Below are 12,951 nucleotides of genomic sequence, written 5' to 3' on the forward strand. Positions count from 1 at the left end.
GCTTAACAAATTTCTTGTATTAACTTACCCTAACTCTTTGTGAGTAATTACTATTGTTGTTCACATTTCAGAGGAAGAAAGTAAGACTTAAAGAGATTTTATTTACCCAGATTTATACCACTAGAAGCTTCTGAGTAAGATGTGAATCCAAGATTTTTAATCCAAAACCCCAGCTTTCAACTACTACATCATTCTGCCTTCTATGCATACTCTGCCCAAAATGTTACCAATCATTTAGGACAGAAGAGAAAAAAAGAAAACAAAGGTTTAAAACCCCACAGAAAACTTAGTCTGGTTCAGTTAGCTTAGCTGGTTGATTTAGAGTTGGGTACTGATGAGGACTGAAGTTATAAACTGTCTCCAAACTAGGTAACCATCAGCACTCTGTACTCACAGATTAGAACATTAATGAGTCATCTGCAGTGAGTTATCACTGAGCGACAATGTGAGACTATGGTCACTATTTCTAGAAAACAAAACCCCAAAGTAGCATGTTTTCCTGACAATAGATGTATGAAGCGTCAGCCTTGCAGAGAAGAGTATACAGCTCATTTTTATTTACTTTGGTCTGTAGTCCCAGAGTGCGGAAAAACAAAATGAGGTGAGTCATGAAGCGGAGGAGGTGTCCAGGTAGACTGTTCCTGCTTTTGGAAAGCCATTTGCTAAATTCATCCATCAAACCTACAAACCATTAAAGCAAAGATTTAGATGGATACAAATCAAAAAAGAGATATAAACACTATCCAAGGACATTTATTATATTCATATAGCATTCTATCAATTCACTGTCTTATTGTTATGAACTACCATATAAAACAGCCTCTGGATTAAATTAAAACTTTATTTTCTAAAAATTATATAGTTGCAGTCAAATAGGTTGAAAGAGATGACAAGATGTGGTAAGTCATATGCACTGCTTTGATAACTTTTTAGAAAATTACTTTAAAAAACCAAAGAACTCATGCAAAGTAAAATAAAATATATCTTACCATCAATGTCTCCCAGGATAAGGAATTTTTGAACTATATGATAATGTTCTTGATTCTCTTCTAGAACTCTCTGAAAAAATTTTTACATTTTCTATAAATTTATTATGGTCATTCTGTAGCATATACTCATTGGTAAGCTAAAAACATAAAGTGTTGAAGGAACATATATAAACAAAGGGCTTCCCCGGTGGCTCAGCAGTAAAACAATCACCCTGCAACTCAGGAGCCACAGGAGACATGGGTTCGATCCCCGGGTCAGGAGGATCTCCTGGAGCAGGGCATGACAACCCACACCAGTACTCTTGCCTGGAGAATCCCAGGGACAGAGGAGCCTGGCAGGCTACAGTCCATGGGGACGCAAAGAGTCAGACACGACTGAAGCCACTTAGCACACGTGCATTCAGACAAAGAAAAAGCTAGAAATGAAGGGTATTAGGAAACTTAAATAAAGTATGAGAAAGATACTGCCGTTGGGATTCAAGGTTGAACATTATTTTTTGAAACAGAGAACTGTTATAAAACAATTTAATCTCTGTGAATGTTATGAAACTTTTATTTGTATTAATGTATTTTACTGTTTTCCTTGACCATCCATGGTGAACCAGAAGAGAAGAGGACAGGTGACCAAAGCAAAATAAACTATAAGATTTCCTTCAATATAAACAGTGGTCTTTGAAAGCATTCATCTGCAAATGGCACCAATAAAATCCATCAAAATAGTGATTAGGCACAGAGTAGAAAAAATTTACAAGTTACCTGCTGTTAGATTTTTTTCCTAAAGAAAATAATTCCTATATTTTTGGTCAATCTTTTTTTTTCTATGTGGGATGGTTAATCTTGAGCTTGCAGCAAGGAAGCTGGCACCAGACTTCTCCAAATCCACATTTCCTTGCCTCCAGTTCTTATGTGTCCAAAAGATAGGAAACCATAGACCTGCCTTTGTAGGAGGGTTTTAATTTTTATTTGTCTAAATTTTCTTCCAGCAGTCTTTCTGTCTTTTTTACAAATATTTGCTCCACCTGGAACTGACTGTAATGCATGTCACGAGACAGAGATCTAGCTTTGTTTTATTTCAGATGGAAAATCAATTATGTCCATACCATATATGTAAATAAACCACCCCTCTTTGTCTGAAAGGAAAGGTCATCTGTCCTTTATTAGGTTCTCATATATATTTGAATCTAATACAGACTTTTATGTTCTAATGATCTATTTATTCCTGTGCCAATTCCATTCTGTTTTATTAAATCTTTTTATTATTTTATTATTAAGGAACAACATAACTACTATTCTTTTCTAAATCTTATTTCTATTCTCACTTACTCTTTTACATGGAAATTTTCTGTCCAGAAATAATACCCCAAAGCAATAGGTTTCAATGTTAACTTTGGAATGACTGATATTAACAACAAATCATCTCATCCAGGAATCTGCTAAATCTATTTATTTGTGTCTTTCAATAAGATTCTATAGTTTTTTATGGAGGTACTCAAACCCTTGGCTATTTATTCCTAGGCATCTTACAGTTTCGGTCAGTAATTTAAATGAGACTTTTGGGGGATATTTAACTTACATGCAGAGTACATCATGAGAAACACTGGGCTGGAGGAAGCACAAGCTGGAATCAAGATTGCCAGGAAAACTATCACCTCAGATATGCAGATGATACCACCCTTATGGCAGAAAGCGAAGAAGAACTAAAGAGCCTCTTAATCAAAGTCAAAGATGAGAGTGAAAAAGTTGGCTTAAAGCTCAACATTCAGAAAACTAAGATCATGGCATCCGGTCCCATCACTTCATGGCAAATAGATGGAGAAACAGTGAAAACAGTGGCTGACTTTATTTTGGGGGGCTCCAAAATTACTGTAGATGGTGATTGCAGCCATGAAATTAAAGGACGCTTACTCCTTGGAAGGAAAGTAATGACCAACCTAGATAGTGTATTCAAAAGCAGAAACATTAACTTTGCCAACAAAGGTCCGTCTAGTCGAGGCTATGGTTTTTCCAGTAGTCATGTATGGATGTGAGAGTTGGACTATAAAGAAAGCTGAACACCGAAGAATTGATGCTTTTGAACTGTGGTGTTAGAAAAAGACTCTTGAGAGTCCCTGCAAGAGACTGCAAGGAGATGCAACCAGTCTATCCTAAAGGAGATCAGTCCTGGGTGTTCATTGGAAGGACTGATGCTGAAGCTGAAACTCCACTACTCTGGCAATCTGATGCGAAGAGCTGACTCATTTGAAAAGACCCTGATGCTGGGAAAGATTGAGGGCAGGAGGAAAAGGGGACGACAGAGGATGAGATGGCTGGATGGCATCACCAACTCAATGGATATGAGTTTGGGTAGGCTCCAGGAGTTGGTGATGGACAGTCAGGCCTGGTGTGCTGCAGTTGATGGAGTCACAAAGAGTCAGACACGACTGAGTGACTGAACTGAACTGAAATCCTTTTCTTACTAGCTGTAACAAGTACAAAAAGGCTATAATTTTTTCATAACTTTATCTTGAATTTAGATACTTTAAAAATGCTCTTAATTATAGTAACTTATTGAGTCACAAATTTTCTAGATTTATACTTTTATCATATGTAAATATTCCCCTCTTTTTAGATTTGTATTTATTCCTTGACTTTCATTTGCTGGAAAATAAAATGACTTATTTTCATTTCCTAGAATCTCCAAAACAGACTGATTTAAAAAAAAGAAAAATTTGATAGAGAAAGTAACTTTTTTTCACTATACAAAGAGATCTTATACAATAAAAAGGAAAAGATAAAATTCAACAGAAAAATTAGTGAAAGTTCTAAGTAGGAAATTCAAAAATGGTCAATAAACACAGGAAAACTTGCTCAGCCTTATGAATAGACAGGGAAATATGAGAAGAACAGTGAGTTTCTACTTCCCACCTCATCTGATGGGTTGGCAAAAACAAAGTATGACATGTGGGGCTAGTGAGAAGGCAGGGAAATGGCCATATCAATAAATTATTTGTAGGAATATGAATTAATTGCTACAACCGGGGAATTAATGTAAAATACATATACCCTTTAACTCAGCAGCCCTGCTTTCAGAAAATTTATTGTAAAGAAACAGGACTCGTAGATAAGCATAAATAAGACTAACAAGAACATTCATTGCAATGCTAGAAGTAACCCAAATGATTACCAAAAGGGGAATGATTAAAAAAAGGATATATAATTCTATAGAATATTATATACCTATTAAAAATAATAAGTTAGGTTGTTAAATTTATATGCATTAACTCAAAGACAGTCTCATTAAACAGGGGTGGAGGGGGTGGGGCAAAGGAGGGAGCCATAAACGAATGCAGGTAGAATGACACGAAAAACAACCTCAAAAGCTAAAATCCTATATTGGAATATCTACATATATTTCTAAGAGTGTAGAGAAGGATACAAAGGATACATATCCATGTTTTATCATCTCAGTGAATGAGAATAATCAAAAAGAGGCTGGGAGGAAATTTTAAAAAGGTCTTATATAATACATTTTTAGATTATTTTGTTACAAGTATATACTAAGGTCATTTTTTAAAAGTTTTAAGAATATTACTTTAAAAAATACTAGATTATTTTGAGATCTAGGAAAATAAAGTTTTGTTAACTTTCCATTCCAATTTAATTTTTCAAGAAGAAAGAAATGAACTAGCCTACATGCATGCCATATATTTCAATGAAATAAATTCTAAACCAAATAAACAGAAATGATATATCATTTAAATATGCAATTAAATTTCTTCCTTTCAAAGCAATCTCTTACTTGAGTAAGCTGTGAGGAAAGAAAGAGAGAATATAACAAGATTCCACATACTTTTGTGCCTTTCAGCTACAGTACACAACAATGTAACATTTAGTTTCCGATTCCAATTATCCTGAAACATTAATATTTACCTTTTTATCAGTAGCTTGAAGTTCTTCAAAAACCTTTTCTAAGGTCCAACTTTTGAAAGAAAAATCAAGAAAACGGATAAAGTAACATTAATATATAATATGAACAAAGACTATAGAATAAAACTTTAGCGCATACTACAAATCCTCATGATGAAAAAAAAGCCAACAGACTCACTTTGCTTCCAAATATTCTCTAGGGAGTTCTTCGGTTTCATCCAGAGTCATGACCGATGTCCTGATCTCCTGTTCGACCAGACTGTCCACCATCACCCTAAAGTAGGCCCATACTGTGTCCTCCCAGCTGTCACAGACAGGAAGCAGCTTCACCCGTTCCGAAAGAGAAACGTGCAGACACAGTCAACAAAAAAAGGAAAAGCAGCGGAACCTCTTGATGTGAACTATAAAATCACTATAATAACATAAAACATATGGATTATAAACTATCACACCAAATAACCCTGTGTCTCCAACTTCTCCCCAAACCACAACTTTTTTTGGTGGAGGGGCACAGTGGGCAGCATGTGGGATCTTAGTTCCCACATGGAAACAGTGGGATGGAACCAGCAGCTCCTATAGTGGAAGCGCAGAGTCTTAACCACCATCAGGGAGATCCCTCAAGCCACATCTTCTAAGAAGTCTGGACTCTTATAGCATCAATTTTCCATGCTGATATAAGATGGTGTTTCAACTAATTAAAATAACATCCCTCAAAATAGCTATAAAATGTAGGGGATCGAGGGGGTTGTGAGAAGCACACATACGTTAGACAATTCAAAGTCATACTGTGCCTTGGTGACACATTTCTGGATAAAGCTATGGTAACAAAAGTTATAAATGTGTATTGTAATTATATTTACAATTCTGAGAAACTGACGTCTGACTGCACAGATTAAAACATCATATGGTATATGGGATACATCAAATTAAGTAGCTCAAGTTACCATTCTATTTCATAATAATCTTATCATTGCTATTCTTAGAAACTAGCTTAAGCTTATATGATTACTATATTAGAATATTTTATTCAGCTGATTCCATTCCATAGGAAAAAAGATTAAGATACATTGCATACCTGCTTGAGATTCCCACTTAGAGCTGCATAAATTGCTCTCTCATATCTATTAAAAAGCTCCTGAAATACAATGAATATAAATAAAATTACTGTTTATCTTAGTATGTCAATTTTTTTCATAATCTGGAATTCTGCAGTATCTTCTAAACTGAACTTATTTGTTCCGGAACAGTTTCTAAACTTTAGTAAAAGATCTCCTAGGGGACTAAGAAGGAAGGATCCCTTAGTTTGATGTAGTCAATAATGAAATCTTCCAGAAAAGTCAAACAGCTAAATTTCAAATACAGAGTGAAAGCAGATTCAACTCTAATGGATGCTTTGATTATTTTATAGTCAAATTTTATTCCAGATAGAATCCGCATAGACGTTTTCTCCTATAAAATTTCTAAATACCTAACACTACCTGATACTGTTCTAAGAACATCAAACAAGGCCCTTGGAGCCTGACATGTACCAGTTTGCATCAAATTCCTAAGCAGAATTAATTATTTTCACCAAATTATCCCATTTTACTTTTGGATTCTATTAATGACATTTCCTGTTTTCTCATCATCCAAACAAGAGACTTCAGAGACTCTCACTACATAATTGAATCTTCCTCTGCCTTCTATTTCCAGTTTCTGGTCCTGACCAAAATTGTTCCTTTCTTTTCTACTCGCCAAAGTAACCTAGGACAGGCCCTTATTTCTTAGTGTCTGAATAATTCTGACAGGCTTCTAACTAGTTTCTCAGTCTTTAGTTCATTCAATTTTAAGCCTATTTTCCACTGCCATGCTAATCTTCTTAAAGTACTGCTGTCACGTGCCCTCAAGGTTTAGATGGTTCACTACTATCTATGGTACAAAGTTCCCATTCCTTGGAGCAACATTTGAGGACCACCACTGCCTGCTCTTAATCTTTTTCAGTCATCTTAGAGCAGCATTTGAGGATCACCACTGCCTGCCCAGTCAGTTCGGCTACAGTGCTTGTTTTGAAAATGTGAATTTGTTCCAATGCAATTGATTTATCAAGGAACAATTTGAACATAATACAAACTTCCCATTTCTTTATGCACAATTTCATCCACAACAAACACTGGTTGAATACAGGAAACAACACCTAACTGAACCAAGCCACTTAGAAATACACAAAACTGACACTCCTCAAACATCTACCAGCCCCCTGGGCTGTCCAGGTGTGTGTTAAATTAAATCCTTTTGCATCAATTGTTACAATTTTGTTTGACTTCAGATAGCAACCTCCTATCACTTCTCAGTAACTCACAAGCTGCAACCCTCTGATATCCAGTACCACAAGCTAACTCCAGTTCTTTTTTAAGGTAAACTGCCTATTTATTGCAGTTACTTATGTATTTCCTGTTTATTTAACAGAGTGAAACTGTGTGGCTTTTATTAAGTTTTTATCTTTTTAAGCATTACTGATGGTTTTTGAGTACTGTGCTCTTAACTCCATTTTCCCTCAAAGCTCTGGATTTTCTGCACCATTTGCCCTGCTGCAATGACTGCTAGGAATGCCGGGGTCATGTCACAACAGAAATGACAATATTTCCTTTCATGAGCTTTCTGCTCCAACCTGACAGACCTGCCTTCCCTTGAGTTTTCCCAACCTAGGCATCCTATTTAGAATTCCCTCCTCTGTTTTTCATGACCAACAACTCAAATTTTTAAAAGATCGATTCAGTGCTCTCTTGGGAACCCAGCCTAGTGCTTATTCTGTGACTTCATTTGCTACTCTTTCTTTTTTTTTGGTATTTTTGTCTTATTTCAGCACTTAACTCTTAGTACTCAGTGTCTGAATGTGAAAGTGAAGTTGCTCAGTTGTGTCCAACTCTTTGTGACCCCATGGACTGTAGCCCACCAAGCTCCTCTGTCCATGGGATTCTCCAGGCAAGAATACTGGAGTGGGTTGCCATTTCCTTCTCCAGGGGATCTTCCCGACCCAGGGATTGAACCCAGGTCTCCCGCATTGAAGGCAGACGCTTTATACTCTGAGCCTCTGATTAATGAAGCCTACCCTATTCTTCAGTCTGATTGAAAGTTTTAAAAAACAGGAACTTTAGTTCTTAACTACTCTCAAAATTCCACAGCATTTTCAGCAGGCCTTCCGTGTATTAAAAGTAAAAATCAGTATCAGTAAATATTTTATTATATCTTACATCTTCTGCCATTCTCCAACAACTTATTTTCCAAATGCATCTATATGGATTCCCTTCAACAGGTTCTAATTCTGTTCCTATAAAATAGTAAAAGAAATAAAGTTTACAGTTTAAAATGATATCTTACTTCAACAATTTCTAAAAACAAAAGCTATACTTCACAAAATTGCTATTTACAGTTAAATATATCCCAACTCTCAGAATAAAATCTATTAAAATACCTCCATTAACATTGGGGTCATGATAGAGTTTCCAGCCTTCAAGTGTTGCAGCTCTCCATGCCTGGCCACAGCGTTTGCAGAGTCGCTGTGCCTTTAGAAACAAGAAAAAGATGGTTGGCCATATAACCAACGCAGTACCAAAGAAATACGTGTGCTTTGTAGAAAAATATAAGTGATTTAACAAAGGATTATATAACTTACGGCACAGATGTCACAAAAGGACGGTGTAGACAAATTAGTAATGGCACTTCACACATGCGTGTCTTTCTGTGGTCCCTATCTTTCTTTCCCTAATAATCCTTTTGCTCTTTGATTTTGGGCTCACCACTAGATGCTCATGGTGCCCGCAAGCATTTAGTTCTGCTAAAGACAAATGGGTTAAGAAGGTTGATGACCCCTGATTTATGTAAAAATAGTTAGTCTCTATAATGACAGGGGTGCTACTGATCATTCAGGCCATAAACATGATATGCCTTTATGTTAAATGTGACCAATCAGATGCACCTGATGAACCACTGAGGTAAGACACATGTTTGTTGGTCCAGAATCTCTTCAGGAACCATCTCTCCCCCATTTAGTTCACATGGTTTGAGTAGATCATATGATTCCACCTCTGAACTCAACCATTAGGCATGTGATCTAACAAGAATCACTCCTAGGACTCTTGCCAGAGATACTGGGAAAGAGACAGTCCTTTTGCTAGGGTTGTTCGCTTGCAGGAAGATATAAGGATGGAGCTGCTGGTGGCTGTTATCGACACAAATGGCTTCTTGAGAATGAAATCACTGAGAGGATGCAGAGTCAAGAGCCTGGACAGTATCTAATGACATCTTCTGAGTCCCGGGATCCTGCCAGATATAACGCTCTACACTTCTCTGTTCCAGGAACCAATCAATTCCCTGCTTGTAAGTAATCTGAGTTAGGTTTCTATCATTTGAACCTACAGAATCTGATTAATACAACCAGTTAAAAAGCATAATACTCCAAACATATTTTGAATTTATGGCTCATCAAAGTAATAAAAGCTATAATTAAAACTACAGTGTAGCAACATGGAAAAATATTTTTAAAATATTTGGTATGTTATGTGAAAAAAGGCAGGACAAAATCTGAACGTAGAATCTTAAAAACATTTGTCTAAGTGAAATTAGCTAGACACAAACGAGCAAGTATTATATGATTCCACTTACATCATAGCTAAAATAGGCAAATTAACAGAGACAGAAAGTAGATTAGGTTACCAAATATTGAGGGAAAGGAAAAATGGGAAATTACTGCATAATGATTATAGTTTCTGTTTGGAGTGACAAAAAAGTTTTAGAAACAGACAGTGGTAATGATTGCACAACACTATGAAAGTACTTAATGCCACTGAAATTAACATTTGAAAATGGTCACAATGACAAATTTTGTTATATATCTTTTATCATAATGAAAAAAATCAATATTGCAATATACCAAAAAACTACTGAGTTAGTCACTTGAAGTGGGTGAACAGTACAGTATTTGAATTATATCTCCATAAAGATTAAAAAAAAAAAAAAAACCTGGAGGTATACTGTGCTTACAATTATGTTAAAAACAGGTACAAAAGCTGTCTCACTCCCAGTTGTAACAAGTGCCATCAGTTGAAGGACCGGGGAAAGTCCAAAATATTTCACAAACTGAATAATTCTTGTGTGGTTCATCAAGAGTTGGCTGTGCAATAATTCATTTTATACTGTGAAAAAGAACAATCAGCTTTTCTTTTCTTTTAGAGTCAACTAGGTTCTACTTAATCATAACACAGAAACTAAATCTTCATAAACATAATTATCATTCAAAAGCAATAAAGTATAATTTTATTACAAAAAAAATAGGTACAAAAGAAAAAGGGTTGTAAGTAAATTTTTATTTAAAACCTCACTATCTGTGATTATGCAAAAGTAGTAGGACCTTAAAAGTTTTTGTTTTTCAAGCCTCTCAGTCATGTGATTATATTTTTGTTTTCTGTTGTTAAAAATACATCTCATTTGCCATTGTGACTCCTAATATCCTGCACGTGGCTTGGCACAGTGGCTGGCCGTTAAATATTTTCTGAATAAATGAATATATGTTACTTCTTTTCTTAATTAAAAAATAAGAATGATGTTTAATAATCCAAGGGTTACTACTATAAGAAATTATTTTATATATGCTGGTGGTTTATAACAGAGAAGAACAAACAACACTTTGAACTAACATATTTCTATCAAACTATCACAAAGGAGGTTACATTTTAAAGAGGTGAAGTTAAAAGGAAGAAGTTTGAGGGCATCATAGTCTTCAAATGCTACACAGTGTCAACTAGAAGAGCAATCAGGGTCAGATTTATTCTTAACTCTTAAAAATCCAAACCAGAAATAATGAGGCTGTGCTTAGAGTACAAAGTACAAATACGGGAAGCCAAAGCTTAACTTCTTATAAAGAATTTTCTACCAGAGATACGCAAACTAAAGTGCACTGCTTTCTGAAACAATGTGTTCTTTATCATCGAAAATGTTAGGTGTTAGACCCAGAAATACTGTGAAAAACATTAATGCATTGAGGAAGTATACTAAGATCCCTTCTAACTTACAGTCTGTGACTTTTTGACATTGGACAAGCAGAGTATGTATCATTTACCTCTTCTGTCATTCCAGCACGAATTAGAGTAAAAAGATATTTGAGTAATCTGACTTCATCTTCTCTATCCAGATCATCAAGTGGCATCTTCTGTCTTATGGGAGCATCAGGGTCCTACAAAAATTAATCAATCAACTATAAATCCTTGATATACATATATGATTTAAACATTATCGAGACATGATAAACATCTCCTGAGTTTATATACTGAAATAAACTAATTTAATTTAGTTAGGTAACAAACAGAATGAAAAAGTGGTAAGTGGTCCAAATAGACATAACTGTCTCCTGCCCATTCAAAACAGACTCCACTGGTCCACAAAGCTGCATGCCTTAGTCAGGCAAGGCAGAGATATCACTAGCCCAGCCCAGAAACTCTAGAAATTCTACTCATAATTAAGTAGACTTGAACTCTACCCTGCTGTAGCAACTATGTGGCCAAGTTAATCCTAAGTAGAATCAGGCCTAGATGGAGAATGAGCAGAGAAACTCCAGGAATCACAATGCATGCCGTGACTAGAAGGTACATAGCTGGTTTTTCCTGAGAATATATGAGAAGAGAGCCCAGTATGGGATTAAAAGTACATAAAAATAAACCCATGTCCAACAAAAGAAATTGTAAAATAGATTTCTGATAAATACCTCTACCCTCCGACAGTTATTCCTAACTACCTTTCATGAATAGAAAGAAATGTGCATTTAAACACTAAGGATGACACTGGCCTTACTTCTGCAGCAAAGAGCACACATTATCTACATGATGAATTTCAGATGAAAAGCTATTTTAATGTGACTTAAAGGGAGGAAGTAATTCTTATTCCAAATGTTACTGAGTAATATGAGTATCAGTTCAAAAAATGGAATGCATAATAGGTCAACTGGCTAGTTCCACAAATATTTTTGCAGATATAATCATTCAATTTTGGAAGATGGTTTCTTTCTGACTAAAGGAAATCACTTTCCAGAAATTAAGGATAAATGATTTTTAGTTGTTTGTTGTGGGATAATTTTGCTACAATTTATTACAAGCACTGTCAGTAGTTTCCAAGTAATTTTTATCAAAATGCACTTTTGTTACAAAATAGTTTTACTCTATTTACTCACAGAGTAGTCCATTTTTTCAGTTCTTACTTACTTCTCTCACTCTTCACTATAAACTTTTAGTTCACATGCCTCCACCTATCACAAAGCTCTGTTTTGTCATTTCTACAATTATTAGACTCTCATTTTTTCAAAGCCACTGTTACTCTCATTACTCATATCCTAGCATGACTTTTTTCTAACCTCAAGCTAATTCACAAAGCTTTATTTTCTCTCCCTGCTTTCTACATAGAAGAACCTTCACAGGTCACCATCTTATAGTTAAAGAGTTAAACCTTGCTATAAGGTCAAAATTAATTTGTTTTAATGCTGGCAAATCAGGAATACTTTCTACATTCTCTTTTACAATTTACAATCCATAGGCCACAGATGGGCTCAATACATGCCATTAAATTCAAATGCAACTTAGTGCTTTTTAAGAGTTAAACAGTATATGCAGTCCTTCAGAAATCTAAAACAAGGATCCAAGAGAAGAACATTCTGTCTTTAAGAAAATCACTTAACTTTGAGGGCAACTTTCATTTCAAAGAACACTTACCAATTCAGTGACAAGAGGACGGACACTTCCTATATAAGAAGAGAGCTGCCGCTGTTTCAAGGTATGCAGAGTATTTTCCCTGAAAATATACGTACAACTTCTTTTTAGAAGAACTATTTGTATAGGTCTACTTAAAGAATCAAGTCAAGTCACAGTAAGACTACCAACTCAGAAAAAACATGCACAACACTAAATACAAAGGGGCATTTTAGCTCAGATGACTAACAATGTTGAACATTTTTTCATGACTTATTGACCATTTATTTACCTGCTTTTGTAAGGTATCTGTTCAGATCTTTGTCTTTTTTATTGGGTTATCTCTT

At 35.4% G+C, this 12,951-nt stretch overlaps 1 protein-coding gene and 1 non-coding gene across 5 annotated transcripts in view; both read right to left on the minus strand.

Moving 5' to 3' along the window:
• Nucleotides 1-12,951, minus strand: part of NUP107 (nucleoporin 107) — a 48,093-nt gene that overhangs the window by 10,638 nt on the left and 24,504 nt on the right. For all 4 annotated transcript variants that reach the window (XM_005206473.5, XM_002687393.7, XM_059886934.1 and 1 more), the window contains 9 exons: nucleotides 12,629-12,707; nucleotides 10,990-11,103; nucleotides 8,347-8,437; nucleotides 8,126-8,202; nucleotides 5,971-6,030; nucleotides 5,074-5,219; nucleotides 4,899-4,947; nucleotides 990-1,059; nucleotides 563-681 (listed from right to left, as the gene is read on the minus strand). In XM_005206473.5, coding sequence (XP_005206530.1) covers nucleotides 563-681; nucleotides 990-1,059; nucleotides 4,899-4,947; nucleotides 5,074-5,219; nucleotides 5,971-6,030; nucleotides 8,126-8,202; nucleotides 8,347-8,437; nucleotides 10,990-11,103; nucleotides 12,629-12,707 — 805 coding nt within the window. The remainder of the gene's footprint in view (nucleotides 1-562; nucleotides 682-989; nucleotides 1,060-4,898; nucleotides 4,948-5,073; nucleotides 5,220-5,970; nucleotides 6,031-8,125; nucleotides 8,203-8,346; nucleotides 8,438-10,989; nucleotides 11,104-12,628; nucleotides 12,708-12,951) is intronic.
• On the minus strand, nucleotides 1,808-1,939 carry LOC112446870 (small nucleolar RNA SNORA38). The gene has a single exon (XR_003034956.1). It is a non-coding gene; the product is annotated as a small nucleolar RNA SNORA38 (small nucleolar RNA).

Source organism: Bos taurus, chromosome 5 (assembly GCF_002263795.3).
Source record: "Bos taurus isolate L1 Dominette 01449 registration number 42190680 breed Hereford chromosome 5, ARS-UCD2.0, whole genome shotgun sequence".
NCBI lineage: Eukaryota > Metazoa > Chordata > Mammalia > Artiodactyla > Bovidae > Bos > Bos taurus.